Source organism: Schistocerca serialis, chromosome 1 (assembly GCF_023864345.2).
Source record: "Schistocerca serialis cubense isolate TAMUIC-IGC-003099 chromosome 1, iqSchSeri2.2, whole genome shotgun sequence".
NCBI classification, from domain to species: domain Eukaryota; kingdom Metazoa; phylum Arthropoda; class Insecta; order Orthoptera; family Acrididae; genus Schistocerca; species Schistocerca serialis.
The window spans coordinates 887,581,643-887,602,129 of NC_064638.1; the positions used below are offsets into that span (position 1 = coordinate 887,581,643).

The following is a 20,487-nucleotide window of genomic DNA, read 5'->3' on the forward strand; positions in this document are numbered from 1 at the left end:
ACAGTGGTGCTGCAACTATTGCATTTCCTTTCCAAAAGCCATCCTGAGTGTCCTAGAAGAGTTTGGCGTCAGTCTTCAAAGTAATTTAATATGTGGTGTTTCATCACAGACCCCATAACTTTAGTTAAAATTTGGATTACAGAAAGTAGTCTAACACTGGACACTTCACACAAATCAGCTTTTTGTGGAATTCACTGTTTCTGCAACATCCTTAGGGTGCACTTCATTCCAGGAAGTTTCAGGAATTCTGGGAAGACGCTGAAGATGAACATTTGTTGTTTACTATGGCTATTGGACAAGTAATCTCTGCAATAATTTTGTTCAGGACTATGCAGGACTTGTCCAGGACATCTGCAACTTCTGGCTGCCTATGTGAATTCACTGCTTCTGCAACACCCTTACGGTGCACTTCATTCCAGTTTTTAATAATGTAAGGGCTTACATTTTTATATGGAGCTGTAGGATCTAGGCCTCAGTCTGGAATTTCATTTGCATTATTTTTGACTATTCCCAACAAAGTACTGAATGAGGACATAAGGACTGCAAGAATTTGAGACACATAAACTTCTTCCTGCACTCATTTACCAACTTCTAAGCTGCTTTACATGGATTATGAGCCTCTTTAATGAATCTGTCATTGTATTTCTTTTTTGCATCCTCCACTCCCTTTCTATAAACTCTCTCGGGTTTTAAGTTGCTACAGCAAAGCAGATCTTTAGTTGGAAGATCTGAAGCTGTCTTCATTCAGTCCATGAGTGTTATAACAATGCATTTTAATTTATCTGACTCAGGATTCTGTCACGTCTTCCCTTTAACAGAGTTTTTCCTTTCCTTGTGATTAGCCTATAGGATTCTTCTTGTGGGTTTTTTGGAACATGTCATCAGATTTCATTTGTAACATTCAGAATGGACATTCAAATGAGTCACTGCAGTTTTCTGCTGCCTGTTTACATCAGGCAGTGCTGCTTTGCGCTCATTCAGCCTCTAGTCTTTAATAATCTTTATGCAAGTTGAATGCCACGTGTTTGGTTGCAATTTATTCTTGCTGTTTATATCATATTCCATGCTGTTTATATCATATTCCATTACTAATGTGTGGTGATCTACAATCATTGGTTCAGCTACACTTATGTTATAATCCCAGGTATGAAGCTTAGTGATAAACGTGTCTGGACAGGTATCACCCTGTGTTGGGCGTTGGTTTGCTACAAACAGCCCATAGCTGTTTATTAAAGCTCATAAAGACCCTTTCTTTAGTACTTCCAATACCTATATGCAGTTAGAAGTCACCATACAATGCTATTTTAGACGTACAGTGTGTAAGGTAGGGTAAGAAGTTCTCGATCTGTGCGATGAAATTGTCGGTGTTACCATCTGGTGAATGGTACATGGAAATGATAAGGAGATCAATATTTGTTAACACTATTGTAGCCAGTTCCACATCAATATCTCTACAGAAGTTTTTTAAATCAATTTTCTGTACACAAAGATTTTTTTGCTAACACTGACACACCACCATGAGTAGGTGTACTTCAATGTGATGCATTTATCATACCCAGATATTCAATGGGTCAATAATAGTCGCCTTCTACTTCAGTCAATCAGTACTTACAGGTTTAACTTCTACAAAGAATGATAAAGGTCTACCTCTTTTCTTGAACACTGCACATTAACACTTGCTATAACTAAAGAAATATCACTGTCAGCACTAATAGCCTTTCTGTGTGATAATCCATTGCCCTGATTTTCAGTTTCAGACACTGTTTCATAGGGCATTGGTTTATCTTCAGAATAAAAAATGCCTTATTGCAACATTTTTCCTCCATATAGCAGAGCCCGTTACCTTGTCCCTAGGATGAAATCCAACACCAATCTTGACACTACTGTTTATACGAACTACTGTTTGCTATAATCTGGAAAGATTTTTTCCAGTAATCTTTACATTTTCAGTTTTGTACCATTTTTCACTTTTCCTAAATGGGACCATACCCTTTTCTTTACATGTAGCATTTGTAGTGCACATTTAGTAACCTAATGCAGCTAGAAACATGAGAATATTTTATTAGTTCGTGTCTTTGTGCGATTATGCATTTGGATACTATGGCCTGTTATTCTTAACACAGTGCAAACACATTGCAAGAACATTAAATTCATTTATTACACAAGAAAATACACTTTTCCCGTGTTTCATAAACAGAGTTTTTGGTATAACAACAACAATTTTTTGTCAACAATAACTAGTCAAGTTAATGAAATTAGTGACTTGATTTATTATGAATAGAAACTAACGGTTCCGGTACTCAAGGTAATAGTGCTAAGACCCATGATATTTGTTAGAGACTGAAGATGCTTCCAACAACAAGTTAACACACATTGAACGGTGAAAGTGCAAGGTACCCTCTGCCACGCACCATCATGTGGCTTGCGAAATATGGACATAGATGTAGATGTAGGTGGCAACAATGGTAAGTAGCGGTTGAAAGAAACAGATCACAAGTGTCAGGCAGTTAGCTTGGACCTCGGTCAACATAAACTCATTCAGACATTAGTCCATTTGTGTCTGCATCATAACATTGTTCTTCATTGAAAATGTCAGTTTATGAGCCTAATTCTCATCATTTGTGGGAGATGTTACTGTTTTGTTTCAATATGAAGAAAACAGCGGCTGAGTCTCATTGAATGCTCTCAAGTATGTGTGGTAAGGACGCTATTAGTGAAAGAATGTGTTCTGAGTGGTTTCTTTAGGACAGTGATTTTAACGCCGTAGACCAGCATAGTGGTGGGAGAGAGAATGTTTTTTAAGATGCAGAATTGGAGACATCACTGAATGAAGATTCGCGTCAAACTCAAGAAGAATTGGCATGATTAGTGGGAGTGACACAGCAAACCATTACAAAACGTCTTACAGCTATGGGCACGATTCAGGAAGAAGGAAGTTGGGTCCCGTGTGAGCTGAAACCAAGAAATATTGAACAGCATTGGTGTGTGTGTGTGTGTGTGTGAACAGTTGCTTCAGAGGCAAAAATGGAAGGGATTTCTGCATTGAATTGTGACCGAGGACAAAAAATGGGTTCATTATGAAAACCATAAACACAAAAAATCATGGGGATATCCCAGCCATGCTTCCACATCGACAGCCAAACCGAATATTCACAGCTCCAAGATTTGCATTTGGTGGGACCAGCTTGGCCTCGTGTACTATGAGGTGTTAAAATCAAGTGAAACAGGCACTGGTGCTCGTTACTGAATGCAATTAACGTGTTTGAGCAGAGCGTTAAAAGACAAACAGCCAAAATACATAGAGGGGCACAATAAAGTGATTTTGCAACATGACAATGTTTGACCCCACGTTGCAAAAAGAGGTCAAAATGTACTTGAAAACGTTAAAATGGGAAGTCCTACCTCACCTGCCATATTCTCCAGACATTGCTCCCTCCGACTGTCACCTGTTTAGATCAATGGCGCATGGCCTGGCTGTCTAACACTTCCGATCTCATGAAGAAGTCACAAATTGGATTAATTCGTGGATCGCTTCAAAAGATGAAGAATTTTTTCAACGCAGGATTCGTACACTGCCCGAAAGATGGGAGAAAGTAGTGGCCAGTGATGGAAAATACTTTGAATTATACATGTGTAACCAATTTGTTTCATTAAAGCCTCAAATGTTGGGGAAAAACAGTGGAAGCAAAGTGCACATCTTGTAGCAAGAAGATCTGCATGTGCGGGATCCACTGAAATTTATTATTAATTACATCAGCTAGTCACTATCCATGGCAAAATAATTTAGAACAGTCAGTTTTACTTTAAGATTTTATGCCAACTGCTATGAAAATTTTTTGTTAATTTGTATTTACTGTATGGAAGCAGTGGATAAGTTTTACTTATTTGGCATATTTAATTTTTGGTAATTCTGCAGTGTTTGGAACAATAGCGGTGCTGTTTTACTTGATCATGAATTTGGACACACTTTAGTACATCATGCTAAACTTACCTCTTCATTTTTTTTGTAACAGGAATAGGACTCTCTCTCTACAGAAATAAAGAAAATTTTGCAGCCATACACTTAAAATTTGATAAATCCATGACCTGGAAGATGACAAGCCACATGGAAGTTAAATTTCTGTAGAAGTGTGATAGAATTTTTGTGAAAAGCTTCTTTGGAGAAAGACTTGATTATGAAAGACTGTTTTCTATCTGACCCATTGCAGCTGCTGTAGTAGAAGAAAATAGTATTTTTTTAGCTGTTGTTACAGTGAATAACATTTCTCTTGTATTATTTCTTTATTAAAGACGATAAAAAAACAACACACAATTGGGTAGTTAACAATAATTTAATTACATGCTATTACTGCAGTACAAATGTGTATTATTTATAAATAATTGGCACTTAGAGTTTTCTTAAGGTCAGTTTCTTAAAATAACTCTAATGTCTTCCTCTATAACTTACTTCCAAAATGCCAGTATAAACACAAAAACTTCTCTTAGTTTGCAGGTTTTTGCATTACCAACTTTCTGCAGCCAACCCCGAGTCATTGATGCTTAAGGATGTGCATCAGCTTTAGGTGCTGGTACAAGAATGAAGTCTCAAAAATAATAACCTTAACAGACTGATGGAAGAAGAATTTTAAGTATGAGTGGATCACATAGTTAATGTGGCTCATGTTGTTGCTGCTCCCTTGACATTAGCAGTAAGTAGTAAATCAAGATATCTCTCTCTCTCTCTCTCTCTCTCTCTCTCTCTCTCTCTCTCTCTCTCTCTCTCTCTCTCTCTCTCTGTCTCTGTGTCTGTCTCTGTCTCTGTCTCTCACTGTCTCTCTCCTTCCACCCTCACACATCCACACCCACACACACGAGAAAAGGGAACTTGAGCAATAACAACAAAGTCTAGGCATGAATAGATGTGTTGGCACTATTCTGGATAGTATGAAATTATCTCAGCTATATGTTGAACAAAATGTTGTATGTTGCAATTGGAAGAAAAAATAAAAATAACCACTGCCAATGGAAGTTTGCATTTTTCAATATGTTTTGCTATGTATGTTAAACTAGAGCACTGTATTATCAGTGTCAAGCCATCCCAGGCAAGGATAAAGTACTCTTGCCATGAATGGCTGTCTTTTAAAGCAACTGTTAGACTAGTATGACATCTCTTCCAGAGGAAACTTCCAGTCTCTTATACATCACTTATGAAAGACTCCCTCTCCAAAGGAGAACTCTAGACTTTTTCATACTTCATTTATAAAAATCAGACTCAACCCAATGGATGGTCAACAAGTTGCCCCTAATGGCAATAGCAGCGACAAAGATTTGAATATACAGGGTGGCCAAATAAAAGTGGCTCGAATGAGTAGATACGATTGGTCATGAATGTTTGCATATAACCACACCTCATGACACACATACCACCTCTACACCTGCCATGTGATCCACACAGATTCTGAGCATAGAGCAGGCTATGTCAGTGTGAGTGGAGGAGAGTACAAGGGCTGATGGTACTCTCAGTGGAGCAGCAGGTTTTTGTTGTGGAAAGTTGTGTGACAACAAAGTCATGGGAGTGTCATGATCAGTTGTTTGCTGAGAAGTTTGTGTCAAAATGCAAGCAAAAATGTGCCCACACACCAGTAAATGTGGCTGCAGTACACCAGAGTCCTACCACATCAACCTGAAGCCTGTCTGTTCATGCATTTAAACTGGCAGATGCCCCTAAGTGCCTCCAGTTTTTGAGTGGCTGTTCTCTGACGTAACAATGAATGGGTTAGACAGGGCTCTGTTCTTTATGTCTGATGAAGCCTGAGTGGTTATACATCTTCAGCAGCTTGCTAACCAGGGCTCAAAAGTGCCAACAGATGAATGGTAGGCATTTTCAACATCTGCTATAGTCAGTTTAGTTCTATATTTCCTTTCCTCTGATGTCTCTCTTTGTACCCTGGAACTCTGTTCTCTGGGCCATTTTTATTTGCCCCAACCTGTACATTTTCCACTATGGATCACCTTGAAGTACGAAGTATCTTATGTATGAAGTATCTTACTTCTGAATGCTGCTGTGAAAGTTTTTACATGTTACAGTAACACACTCATGCATGTCCATTAGATATTGCAGGGAGAGAGGTGACACCTCACCTTACTGTCATACAAGGTGCGACAATAAAGTAATGAGACTGATTTTGTTTGCAAGATATGGCAACCCTGCAGGCTTACGTAGGCACAATACCTTTGACCTTGGTCTATAAGCTTCTTCTGTTCCAAGCGGCACATCGATGCAACAGCTCAGTAGTGAGTTGTACTGCAGTAAGTTGACACGTGTTTGTGTCTCTCGTCACAGAGATGAAACCACATAATACTGTGCAATGGCATGCCATTTCTTTTTGCGTTAAATTGGGTGAAAACGTGATGACAACTACGGTAAGCTTCAGAAGGCTTTTGGAGAGGAGGTTATGTCAAGAGCTCAAGTTTTTCTTGGCATAAAATGTTTAGTGAAGGCGGAATGAATGTTGAAGGTGAAGACTGCAGAGAACGACCATCAACCTCACGGGCAGACGTCAACTTGGCCAGGGTGAATGAATTTGTACGATCTGATCAAAGATTATCCGTGAAAATGATTGCAGAAGAACTGGACATCAATCGAGAGACGGTTTGTCTAATAATAACTGAAGATCTTGGTATGAGAAAGATTTGTGCAAAAATGGTCCCCAAAAATCTCACACCACAGCGGTGAGAAACATGGAAAAATGTGGCAGCTGGGCTGTTAGAGCAAACAGAAATCAATCCAGAATTGTTGAGCCGTGTTATCACTGGTGATGAAAGTTGGTTTTTTCAGTAAGATCCAGAGACAAAACGCCGAAGTTCGGAGTGTGACTCAAAGGGATCACCCAGACCAAAAAAAGCTCGCATGTCAAAGGCAAAAGTGAAATGCATGCTTGTGTGCTTCTTTGATTCCAAGAGAATTGTTCATAAAGAGTGGGTGCCTCCTGGATAAACAGTTAACCAATATTACTACAAAGATCTTTTAGAAAGACTTCGTAAAAGAGTTCTTCATGTCCGTACCAACATTGCTGATAATTGGATTCTGTGTCACGATAATGTGCCATCCCACACTGCTCTGTCAGTACAGCAATTTTTAACCTCAAAACAAATTTCGGTACTACCACAGGCACCTTATTCACCAGATATCGCTCTGTGACACTTTTTTCTATTTCCAAGAGTCAAAACGGCAGTCAAGGGACACCATTTCCAAACAACACAAGATGTCCAAAAAGCTGTGACGAGGGTCTTGGAGGATATTACAGAACATGAGTTCCAGAAATGTTACCATCAGTGGCAGAAGCGCTGGAAAAAGTGTGTGCAATCAGAGGGGAACTACTTTGGAGGAGACAACACTAAACTCGACTAAAACGGTAAGCAACATTTTTTTTCACATCAGTCTCATTACTTTATTGTCGCACCTCGTATAAGCATATCTTCTTGTTGATGGTCAGATACTGATGCTGTCTTCCAACATATGTGCAAAACTCCCACACATCACAGTCCACACATTTCAGATCATGTATTCCAGCTCTGCTCAAGTATTCAGCAGTATTTCTTTTCCTAGCTTACACACTTTTGGTACAATATCTTCATCAATTGCCAACTAGATGCTAAAGAGTTTCACCTAACAGGTGAATACCTCTATTCTTTGGGCCTAACTGGACATCCTTATACAGTGACGTGATAGTAAAAAAATGAAAACAAATTCTGTAGTTACGGTAACATACAAGTTATCCATGTCTCATTTCTGCGAGACATAAAAATATCGATGATTTTCCCACTGTGGTTAAATCTACATTAACGTTCCATATAACCCAACAATATTTTCAGAGACAGAGTCAGGGAACATTCTGACAAGCACGTCAGCTGAATTGATTCCCTGTTAGAACTGTAAATGTGAAATAGTTGCAGCAGGGAACTACATGGCTTGTGAATGATGCAGCAGTTAAAAAAAAAAAAAAAGTAAGAAAAAAGCAAAAAAAAAAAGACTGCTATTGTCAATGAACACAGGTCACATATGAAAATCTATGAAGTAATTACTTCTTCTTCTTCTTCTTCTTCTTCTTCTTCTCCTCTTCTTTCACTGACAGTGGGATAAGTCGATGGGATTTTGATCAATCGTTCTTGGGAATGAGTGTCGACTAGAGTGGTTTATAATTTAAAAAAAAAGAAGTCACAATTCTTTCTGTAGAACTATCATGACGAAGTCCACAGCATTGTTTGTCCGTGAAGGGACAACAGATACTGGCTTCTGAAAGTTAATATCACTTGAAAGTACAGGTTTCCACAGCAAGGCAGCAGTCTGCAGCATGTGATACACAGCGGCCAGTTAACTGAGGACACTGCTCCGGTCTCACCACCTGGCGGACGGCGTGTTTGCAGAGTTGTCCGTATTGCTTCTGGACGGAACAAGGGACGGCTGTCGGCTGTCTGTGGCTGCACTCAGCTCACAGCTCGCGGCGCACTGCGTTGGCAGAGTCTTTCGGGGGAGCATCGATGACGTAACGGCGGGTGTCCGCGGGTGGCTGTGCTCCGTCGAGTCGCTCCGCCAGCGACCAGTAGCGCTTGCGCACCAGATGCGCTGCCGACTTGGGCTGGCGCGCCCGAGTGAAGATACCCTTCTTGTTACCGCCGACCCTCGTGTACGCTGCGAAAGAAATATCTTGATGAAAAACGCAATAAACGAGCTGGATTTTAGTTTTCTACATCTGCATGCAATTTTCATTGGATGGTAATTGTTAATTACACTCCTGGAAATTGAAATAAGAACACCGTGAATTCATTGTCCCAGGAAGGGGAAACTTTATTGACACATTCCTGGGGTCAGATACATCACATGATCACACTGACAGAACCACAGGCACATAGACACAGGCAACAGAGCATGCACAATGTCGGCACTAGTACAGTGTATATCCACCTTTCGCAGCAATGCAGGCTGCTATTCTCCCATGGAGACGATCGTAGAGATGCTGGATGTAGTCCTGTGGAACGGCTTGCCATGCCATTTCCACCTGGCGCCTCAGTTGGACCAGAGTTCGTGCTGGACGTGCAGACCGCGTGAGACGACGCTTCATCCAGTCCCAAACATGCTCAATGGGGGACAGATCCGGAGATCTTGCTGGCCAGGGTAGTTGACTTACACCTTCTAGAGCACGTTGGGTGGCACGGGATACATGCGGACGTGCATTGTCCTGTTGGAACAGCAAGTTCCCTTGCCGGTCTAGGAATGGTAGAACGATGGGTTCGATGACGGTTTGGATGTACCGCGCACTATTCAGTGTCCCCTCGACGATCACCAGTGGTGTACGGCCAGTGTAGGAGATCGCTCCCCACACCATGATGCCGGGTGTTGGCCCTGTGTGCCTCGGTCGTATGCAGTACTGATTGTGGCGCTCACTTGCACGGCGCCAAACACGCATACGACCATCATTGGCACCAAGGCAGAAGCGACTCTCATCGCTGAAGACGACACGTCTCCATTCGTCCCTCCATTCACGCCTGTCGCGACACCACTGGAGGCGGGCTGCACGATGTTGGGGCGTGAGCGGAAGACGGCCTAACGGTGTGCGGGACCGTAGCCCAGCTTCATGGAGACGGTTGCGAATGGTCCTCGCCGATACCCCAGGAGCAACAGTGTCCCTAATTTGCTGGGAAGTGGCGGTGCGGTCCCCTACGGCACTGCGTAGGATCCTACGGTCTTGGCGTGCATCCGTGCGTCGCTGCGGTCCGGTCCCAGGTCGACGGGCACGTGCACCTTCCGCCGACCACTGGCGACAACATCGATGTACTGTGGAGACCTCACGCCCCACGTGTTGAGCAATTCGGCGGTACGTCCACCCGGCCTCCCGCATGCCCACTATACGCCCTCGCTCAAAGTCCGTCAACTGCACATACGGTTCACGTCCACGCTGTCGCGGCATGCTACCAGTGTTAAAGACTGCGATGGAGCTCCGTATGCCACGGCAAACCGGCTGACACTGACGGCGGCGGTGCACAAATGCTGCGCAGCTAGCGCCATTCGACGGCCAACACCGCGGTTCCTGGTGTGTCCGCTGTGCCGTGCGTGTGATCATTGCTTGTACAGCCCTCTCGCAGTGTCCGGAGCAAGTATGGTGGGTCTGACACACCGGTGTCAATGTGTTCTTTTTTCCATTTCCAGGAGTGTATTATGTAGTCGGCAAGTGAACACAAGCCAACAGAAACTGCTGCACATTTAAGAATGCAGAAATCCTGTCACATACAATTCCAAAAACTTACAATCGAAAGAAACCTCCATATACAGGATCAACCTTAACTCCACCGAAAAACTTCCAGATTTTGTTTAGGGACCGGTATGGTCGAGCGGTTCTAGGCGCTTCAGTCTGGAACCGCGCGGCCGCTACGGTCGCAGGTTCGAATCCTGCCTCGGGCATAGATGTGTGTCATGCCCTTAGGTTAGTTATGTTTAAGTAGTTCTAAGTTCTAGGGGACTGATGACCTCAGATGTTGAATCCCATAGTGGTCAGAGCCATTTGAACTATTTTTTGTTTAGGGATGTCTTCAGAGTATATTGGTATAAGGGACCCACGATTTCCAGCAGCTCGTTACAGAGTCATAATGTAATTATGATTTATTTGAGTTGTCACCACAATCACTCGTTTCTGTAAAAATACCTTCACAGCAACATAGAAGCCTGTAATACGCAATAACGTGGCCAACACGTACAACACAGAGTAATGCCGCAACTCTCATATGAAACACGTACCTTTTATTGTGCTACCGGTTTCAGTTGCAAACCATCAACTGGTACGCAACTGTAACAAAAACACATTACGAACTACGATAGTGGAAATTTAGGAATGCAGCTAATGACACACATTGACAAGAATACGTCAGTCATGTTCAGTTGAAAAATAACATTACAGAAGGTCCAAAGAAGAGCGGCAAGATTAGTGACTGGTACATTAGCCATCGCGAGAGCGTTACAAATCTCTCAGAAAGTTTGAAGTGGGACATTCTTGCAGACAGACGTCGCGCTAAACAAAAGGGCCTGCTCACTGAATTCCGAAATCCGATCTTCACCGAGGATGTAGAGCATATATTATTACCATCAACTTTCAAATCACGCAATGATCACCATTCAAAAGATAAAGGAAATAAGAGCTCGTACTGAGGCGTTCAGTCGTTTTTCCCTCGCGCGATCCGCGAGTGGAACAGAGGGGGGAATATGACTTTGGCGCGAATTGTGCCCTCCGCTACACACTGCTTGGTGGCTAGCGGAGTATATATGTAGATGTAGAACCTGACTGACGCATTTTTGTCAATGGAAATTTGTGGTAAGTTCCTATGCGACCAAACTGCTGAGGTCATCGGTCCCTAGGCTTACACACTACTTACTCTAATTTAAATTAACTTACGCTAAGGACAACACACACACCCATGCCAGAGGGAGGACTCGAACCTCTTACGGGGGGGAGCCGCGCGAAACATGGCAAGGCGCCCAAGACCGCGCGGCTACCCAGGGCGGCTTTTGTCAATGACTGTTTCTATTTTGGTAACATGTAACGTGATATTGTTAAGAGTTCCGTATCAGCTGATGGTTTGTAACTGAAACCGGCAGTACAATAGAAGGACCAAACACAGCTTTGTGTTATGAATTTCGAGAAACTTTCTGCGCTGTTGACTACTGATTGAAGAAAACTTACACTTTTATCACAGCGTGTTTAGTCTGTTCTGCTAGTGTACAGCGCAGCACGTAACCAATGCACAAATTTTTCCGGCACAGATTATGTTCAAAATTTCTACCACCATGGTCACGGCAGAGTACAGCGGTACACCATCAACTGTCTTACACGCTGAGGGTCTCCAGGAGTTTGGCGTACTGCTTCTGCAGCTGCGAGGATACTAGAAACTGATTTTCGATTAGAGTCCCGTGAACTAGACTCATCACATGCCCCCAGACAAGTAGTTCATTGGTGTCACGTCTGGTGATCGAGCAAGCCATGGTACAGGATGAGCAGTATTTAACGCAAACTTGAGGTTGGTGGAGAGGTCATTACTGTTGTCGACAGCAGATATTGTGTGCAATTGGAAACAAGACACACGGCGCATACCATCGACAGTTGCAGTGTTGTTCACTGTTATCAGTGTACTGCGGATACAGAGATAATAGCGACAAGAAAACAAACTAAATGCAATAACTCTGGAACCAGGTGCCGAAGATAGTGGGTTCGCTGTATCAAAAACCAACTGAGCATTCCCGAACAACCCGTGAAAGTTCGTCGGTGCATTTCTGGTTCGCCCCGCACATTGCAAAGGGTTACACTACTCTACAAGACCACACTGACGGAGTGGCGAGATAGGTCCCCGCCAAGGTGAAGGTCATAAACAAAATACATTTTGTTTTACTTTCAATATTTTTAGAAAGTTTATACAAGTCTTAACTCACTTACTACAGTAATACAATTAATTTGGCGTGTGAAGTATTTTTAATGTATATAGTCTATTTTAATAATGTTTTTCAATAATGCTTAATTTTTATGAACCCTACTTACAAAATTATGAAACTGGCTAAACCCACGTATGAAAGAATTTCAGAGAGTTGGTTTTACGTGAGGGGATTGTGTTGCAGCTTTGCGTGTTCTGCGCAGGATCACCTCTGTACTGTTCCGTTACACTATACAGTGACTCAATATTTGGTACGTTAAATAAACTACCGCATAAAAAACAACATAAACAGATTAAAATGCGTGGGCGCACGCACACTCAGTGTTATTTTGCTAACTCGTCAATTAAATTCACAAAACATCGTATTGTTTTGCCTGTCTGCGACTCAGCGCCTCCTATACGTGGTAGGTAGCAGTCTATTCTTTCCATATTGTGTTACTACTTTCTGGACTCTCTACTGTTTAAACATCAGTTTGTTTCAAATGGCAAGCTATATTAATGTCCTACAAAATCTAACCTTCGAGAAACTAAGGTAGGAATTAGAATAGATACGTCTATAGGCCTAATTTTCGTTGAGTAATTGTTCCATAAAACATGACTCACTGATAATGATATAGACCTACATATGCTGAAAAATGAATAGATAACGAGAAAAGTTAGTTATATGCATAATCAGACTGAATCCAATCCTCAACATTTAGTTTGCAAATACAGTCGGTCTTAGGGCACCAAAATACAAAATAATAATGATGATCATTCGTCGATAAAGTAGCACATATACCTTTCTCCCATGTGAAACTGAATTCTCCAGCTAGGAAGGCAACGTGCCGGAGGAAGATTTTGCGATCATTTGCGTAGAGTTTATAAGGAGTTATTTCCCTGCATTAAATCTCACTCACAATTTTACATAGGTTTTAAAATCGTGATCTTTGGAAACACTTTCCGAAAGCGAGGCGCGAAGTAACTCTGATCGATAGCATCATGCATCATCTCGCCCCCTCAAAACAACCCTTCATTCACAGAGGCTTGAAGTTACTTCTCTCCTATGTAACATCATAGAGGCGGAAATTCTTACAGGAATTGGCACAGGGGAACGGGGTTGACCATGAGCAAAGCACAAAGCAACACACTACGCGTTGCGGGCGTGGACCCTAGCGTCAGTTGCTTTTAGCACAGCCAGCTCTACGTTGCTCCCTCTCTCATGTTAGTGAAGCAAACCAGCTCTTCGTTCATGTTTTCTGTCAGACTACTTCAAACGTTGTATACAAAGAAGCTTTAGAAGTAAAAAATAAATTACAAGCGTACGAAGTCTCTAACACAGCTGTAAATAAATACCCGGATAACTCTGAGTTTCTCTTCTAATATAATTACTCGTAAGCCCCATCCATGGCTTAATGGCAGCGTAGACGATTTTCACGTAGTGGAACTGGGCTCGATTGCTGGTGACATAACCAGTTGAAACTGACACTCCCATCGCTGAACTAGCATCAGATGAAAATATTTGCAACAAGATTATTTGTTTATTTACGACTTTGCAGTAAGGATTCCATTGTTATATCTACGGTGTGGATCACAATTAATAGCCGAACTGACAGTGCGAAAGTATACGATGACGGAAGCAAAAAACGTCCCAATAAATATGCTAACAAGCTATTTGTAATGTGTTGTTACGAGCTGTTGCTTACTTCAGTATGAAAAATAGACCTACGTAGTACAAATGTAGCCGCGCGGCATTAGCCTAGCGGTCTTAGGCGCTGCAGTCATGGACTGTGCGGCTGATCCCGGCGGAGGTTCGAGTCCTCCCTCGGGTATGGGTGTGTATGTTTGTCCTTAGGATAATTTAGGTTAAGTAGTGTGTAAGCTTAGGGACTGATGACCTTGCGTCCCATAAGTCCCATAAGATTTCACACACATTTGAACATTTTGAGTACGAATGTATCTGAGATGAAAACTTTGCATTCAAGTCCCCATCTAACTGGGCTCAAATCTGACCCATGGCGTACCTTATCTTGCACAACGTGGGGGATTGTAATACATACATGATATTTTTCTAATGATCCGAGGCAGGCAACGTCTGTTTCCTGGCCTCGAGGAGCACAAGGCATCAATCATCTGCATTCTTCTCTCTAGTACCGTATCAAAAGAGAAGTGTACGGCACTCCAGTTGATACGGTTGAGGAAATGGAGCAGCAATCGTACAGTGTTGGCAAATTTACGTGATAATTTGGGGGTATTTAAAAGAATTTGTAATCCACTGCAGAGACAGGAGCAGTATTGTCTCCATATGTGAGAGCATGTGAAGACACGTGGAAATACCCGTGGAACACCCACCTTTAACAGGTAAAAGTGTAGAGTAAATTGTGACATTCTAAAGCAGTATCGTACTACTTGTTGAGGTAGGTATTGGGTCAAATTTGAGTCCAATTACATCGAAAACTATACATTTGAAATACGTTTATATTTCTAAGACAGTATCGGTACTGAGGTCAGTGGCAGCTCATAAGCAAAAAATGGTTCAAATGGCTCTGAGCACTATGGGACTTAACTTCTAAGGTCATCAGTACCCTAGAACTTAGAACTACTTAAACCTAAGGACATCACACACATCCATGCCCGAGCCAGGATTCGAACCTGCGACCGTAGCAGTCGTGCGGTTCCAGACTGTAGCGCCTTTAACCGCTTGGCCACTCCGACCGGCGGCTCATAAGCACACACTCGCAATTATTTCCCAAAAGATTCGTTTGCAGACACATGTTTACTGGAATGTTTTTACTTCTGCTATCGTATAAATTCTCCAGTGTCAGTTTTTGCTTCTACTTATGATATACTCTGTATATAAATTATTGTAGTATGCACGCAACACGAGTTACCATCTAAGTATGATTAGCCTACATGGAGCAGTGTTGTCAAATTTACGTGATAATTTGGGGGTATTTAAAAGAATGTGTAATCCACTGCATCCGATGCAGGATTAAAATCCCACGAATTGGATTCGGCTCAACTTGGGAAGTTCGTAGACAGCTTAAACTACTTTTGTCAATTAACTGATTTTCAATTACCTGGGACGCTCTTGTGTCCGTCTACAACTTAGACTCATCAATCACCACTTAGAACTGGAATCTATAGGCCCTGGTGGGGGAACCGCACACAAATATGGTAAGTTTGACTATCACGATTATTAAAAGTAATCAGTGACTGTAATGCTTAACTTTCCAGGTGCTTCGGAATAAAAGGCTACGTAATTTCGTTTCTGCAGTTGTCTGCGGGAGCACGGCGCACTCAGGTGAAATAACGAACCGAGTAATTTTTTTGCTCTATGCTGTAAACGGCAATTCGTCGGAGTACAGCCAGATCAGTCCGGAGAAGAAACTTCAACGTCTGAGTCGAGAAGTTGGAGTCGACAAGATGTAATGACTATGCACAAGAAAAAGTTACATGATTGAAACTAGCCACGAAGTCTGTCTCATTATATGTTATGATCCATTAAAGCAATTTTACGAGTCATTTTCTAGAGAAGTCTTTAGATAAAATATGACACATGCAGAATAAAAAAAATCATGAAGGTTTGTAAATGAAGAAATAGTATGGGCGCAAATTAATGCCACTTTTGTTAAGATGGGTTAGATTCATGGGTGTTAGTTACGATTTAGGCTTTAGATAGATAACTTACTTTGTGCAGTTTTGAAATCTGCAAAATTCCATATCATTTCTCCGATGAAATAACCCTTTTCTCTGAGGATGTCGAATGCTTTGAAATGTTCGGAGAACAGCACTTCTTGGTATTCTTCAGACCATATGTATTCAGGTTCCTGTAAAAACGAAAATTATCAGTTAATACTTCAAGAGAAGAAACGTGAAGGCATGTGTATTGCGAATCCTGTATCTGTGTACAATAATTAGAATGCTGGCGGAAATAATGACGGAATACTGTGAGACTATTGTAGAGACGTAGTGGTTTTCCTTATAGTAAAATCTGTTTGCGTGATTTAAAATTTATTTGTTCATTTTTTAAAAACCAAGAATTAAAAGTAACTATGGTAATAAATACAATAATATTTTGAAGGAGTTAACGATTTAGTTCTCTGCTTATGTAATTTGATGTGCACGAGTGACGAACAGTTGGTAGTAATTACGACGAAGGTCAAAGCAAAAAAAAAAAAAATTGTGGTTATACTGGGTTGTGTAATAATAATAATAATAATAATAATAATAACACTACATGGCAAGCACCCGTATCATCTAACACAGCCACACATCGATCAAGACGCATCCAACACATGGCTAAGAAAAGGCAATATATACAGTGTGACAGAAGGATTCATGATTGCAATACAGGATCAAACAATAAACACCAGGTATTACAGCAAGCATATTATTAAAGATCCCAATACCACAACGGATAAATGCAGACTTTGTAAACAACAAATAGAAACAGTAGATCACATCACAAGCGGATGTACAATACTAGCAAATACAGAATACCCCAAAAGACATGACAATGTCGCAAAAATAATACATCAACAGCTTGCCTTACAACATAAACTTTTAAAACAACACATTCCTACATACAAGTATACACCACAAAATGTACTGGAGAATGATGAATACAAATTATACTGGAACAGAACCATTATAACAGATAAAACAACGCCACATAACAAACCTGACATCATACTCACCAATAAAAAGAAGAAATTAACACAACTAATCGAAATATCCATACCCAATACAACAAATATACAAAAGAAAACAGGAGAAAAAATTGAAAAATACATCCAACTGGCTGAGGAAGTCAAAGACATGTGGCATCAGGATAAAGTTGACATCATACCAATTATACTATCAACTACAGGAGTCATACCACACAATATCCACCAGTACATCAATGCAATACAGCTACATCCAAACATATATATACAGCTACAGAAATCCGCAATTATTGATACATGTTCAATTACCCGAAAGTTCCTAAATGCAATATAACACATACCGTACAGTTAAAAGTAAGTGACGCTTGATCAAGGTCCGCGTCACTCCATTTTTAACCGGACTTAACGTCTGAGAAAGTGAAGATGATGATAATAATAATAATAATAATAATAACTGAATATCAATAACGGCAGATGATATTCAGAAGAACAAAGATGACTATAGACGGAAGGAAACGAGAATAAATACAACCTCTGCAACTTCACGAGATGAAGGCTTCTGTCGTAATAAGATGCACACTGTCAGCTAAAGCTGGAAGGTGTTAGGAAATAGTTTAGAGTAACTGGAGAAATCGAGAAACAACACTTTTTCTGCGGTTGTCTGGAATGGGGATTTTACTGGTGGAAATAAGTAATCGCATCGTGATTCTGAGACAGGGTGACAGCTCTTTAGAGAAACGAAAAAAAAGAGGAGGAATTAACATTTTGTTGGAGTTACTAGAGACGCAACATTGGCTCGGGTGGGAAAGGAAATGGTTGTGGTCCGTTTAAGGATACGGCTGCTCGTATAAAAACAAACTTCAGATCTGGATGGCTCGATGGCGATTTAAAGGTCCCTCATGCAAAATTTAAGTCCGTGACCTCAACAAGTGTACTACTTTCAGGTCTACTCTCTCATGCATTCATTCATACATCATGTAACCCACGATTAATAGAAGAAATGCGCAACTGCACTGCACGCAAGCACATATCGCCAGCCTGAGACATAAAGAGAAAGTCCGCCTAAAAAAAAATGTTTTCGTAGTCCAGCGACTGCACAAAATTTTTTCTATGTTTCTGCAATCCATGGTCAGTGCTATTCTGTAAACTATAACTGTTTTCAGCCTGGCTCTAGAGATCATCTTGTAATACATCTGTATTGTAGAGGCAATTTGTGGTAAGTTCGATGGTTCCTCTTCTGCGCATTTACTTTTTAGAGAAAGTGAATGACACAAGAGCGCTCGCACGAAATCCCTTTGAAAATCAGAAGACTGACATCAGGTTCTCCAATTCCAATCACCAAGAGACACTGTAAGATGACAGCTACAGTCGTAATTATAGTTTTGTTTGCACGTAAATACTATATTTAGTTTAGTATTCTTTCTCACGCTTTCTATTGGAAAGATGCGCACTGGCCGACTTTGATATGGGCGTGAACCTGACCCTGGTGTGAGGGTAACTTAATATGTCGGGTCCCAAAAGGAGCAGTGCTGCATCAACTACATCTACGTCTACAGGGGCATGAGTTTCGCTCGTAATTTTCGACCCCTTCGTTTCCGGACCAGGGACACTTACCTCAAATCGATATATTTGTCCGCGTCCTTTGTCCTTTAAAGTTTGTAACATCATCACAGTATCATCTTGCATATACGTACATTTAGAGACGCCGGCGTCTATAGCTTTGACCTTCTGTAGCTTCGTTGGATGACTCTTCCGGACATGTGTTCCCATGTAAAACTAATCTACGTCCCCTCTACAACCTCTAGAAGCGTGTAACATAAATTGTGGAACACCCTACGTATGTGTGGTGTTGAACGTGTCCGGTAGAACAGTCACGACAGATACGTATGTATGTAGTAACATGTTTTTAAAGGGATTCTGTATCCACTATGTAGTTAACTATTTTCTTTGAAAAATAACAATGTAATCAAGTAAATATCAAGCTAAGACATCAGCTAATTAATATAACTGAGGAAGCAGCAGCTGCTTTCGAAGTAACAGCTTTATTTCTAATTTACTTAGTTGAATTTATCTGGTATATGAATGAACGGCATTAAGCAGTATCATTATAGTCCACTAATAATACAGTGTCTTTCTTTAATTTGTAACACGCCCATGTCTTTGATTTTTTTCATTCCTAACCGACGTGACTTATTCAACTTCGCCGAAAGTTCACCTTCTCGATGGGATCCACGGAACTGAATGAATGATTAAATTAAGTCAGTGAGTTTAATGAACTCCTTTTTGGTTTGTAACTAAGTAGTAAATTGTAGAAAATGAACCATGAGTATTACCATTGTCGTTACGAATGACGTTAATATACAACTGAAGAGACAGGAAAAAGGGTAAATTTAAATCTGCACAAGACGTGAATAAAGTCGAAGTCATTCTTAACGCGCCGCGTGAAAAAACGTTTCTGGGCAGTGCCGTACAGCCTGTGGTTGGGAAACTATAGCACCTTTGTCCATCAGCTGTCCTAATAAACTAGATGGAACAGAATACTGAGATGGGCATCTATAATAGCTCACTGGTCTGAGGAAGAGGTCCAACGCGATGGAGACAGATCTGTTTGAGTGGAGGTACCTTGCATGCTTCAAAGCGTGGATTGCAGCACTGGCAACGTACAGTGATACGTCTACTTTACATTCTTTACGGGGTAGGGATTGGCTTGACACCGTGCCAATTAATGATTAAAATAATTCAGTGAGTTTAATGAACTCACTTTCGGTTTGTAACTAAATAGTAAATTGTAGAAAATGAACCACGAGTATTACCATTGTTGTTATGAATGACGTTAGTGTACAATTTGAAGAGACAGAAAAAACGTGTAAATTTATATCTGTTGTTCCGTTCGTATAAATGTATAATACACTGAATATTAAGTTGAAAACTAAACGAGTCTGCTCGTGTAAATTACTCGTATTGTACCTTGTTGCACAAGTATTTACACCGCACCAAGTAATGACAACAATCGGTAACTGTTAGAAGAACATAATTTCAGTTCTGCATAAGAAGCTAATCGCTTAATTACTCCGAATGTACCAAAACATATAGAATATTATTTTATGCTCCAACATGCTGCCACAGCTGATCTGCAATGCTCCATAGTAATCATAAACATTATGATCTTCTGTGATGTATATTTGTATATAAATAAAAGTGAAGTGTAATTGTGCTGACACGTGGATGTATCCCAGTTTTCATTAATTCTTTTCCGTAAGGCTATTTGCTTAAAATGAAATGACTTCTGCAGTGTAGTCTAAACATACGGCTTTGTTACAAAAGAACAGTGTTGTAATAGTGTCATTGTGTATAAAATGTTTATGTTGTTGTGGCTCCGAAGTAC

At 40.9% G+C, this 20,487-nt stretch overlaps 1 protein-coding gene across 2 annotated transcripts in view; it reads right to left on the reverse strand.

The window, feature by feature from the left end:
- Nucleotides 1-4,996: 4,996 nt before the first annotated feature.
- LOC126411242 (beta-glucuronidase-like) overlaps nt 4,997-20,487 on the reverse strand; it is a 288,686-nt gene continuing 273,195 nt past the window's right edge. For both annotated transcript variants that reach the window (XM_050081351.1, XM_050081350.1), the window contains 2 exons: nt 16,124-16,262; nt 4,997-8,671 (listed from right to left, as the gene is read on the reverse strand). In XM_050081351.1, coding sequence (XP_049937308.1) covers nt 8,472-8,671; nt 16,124-16,262 — 339 coding nt within the window. In that variant the 3' untranslated portion in view covers nt 4,997-8,471. The remainder of the gene's footprint in view (nt 8,672-16,123; nt 16,263-20,487) is intronic.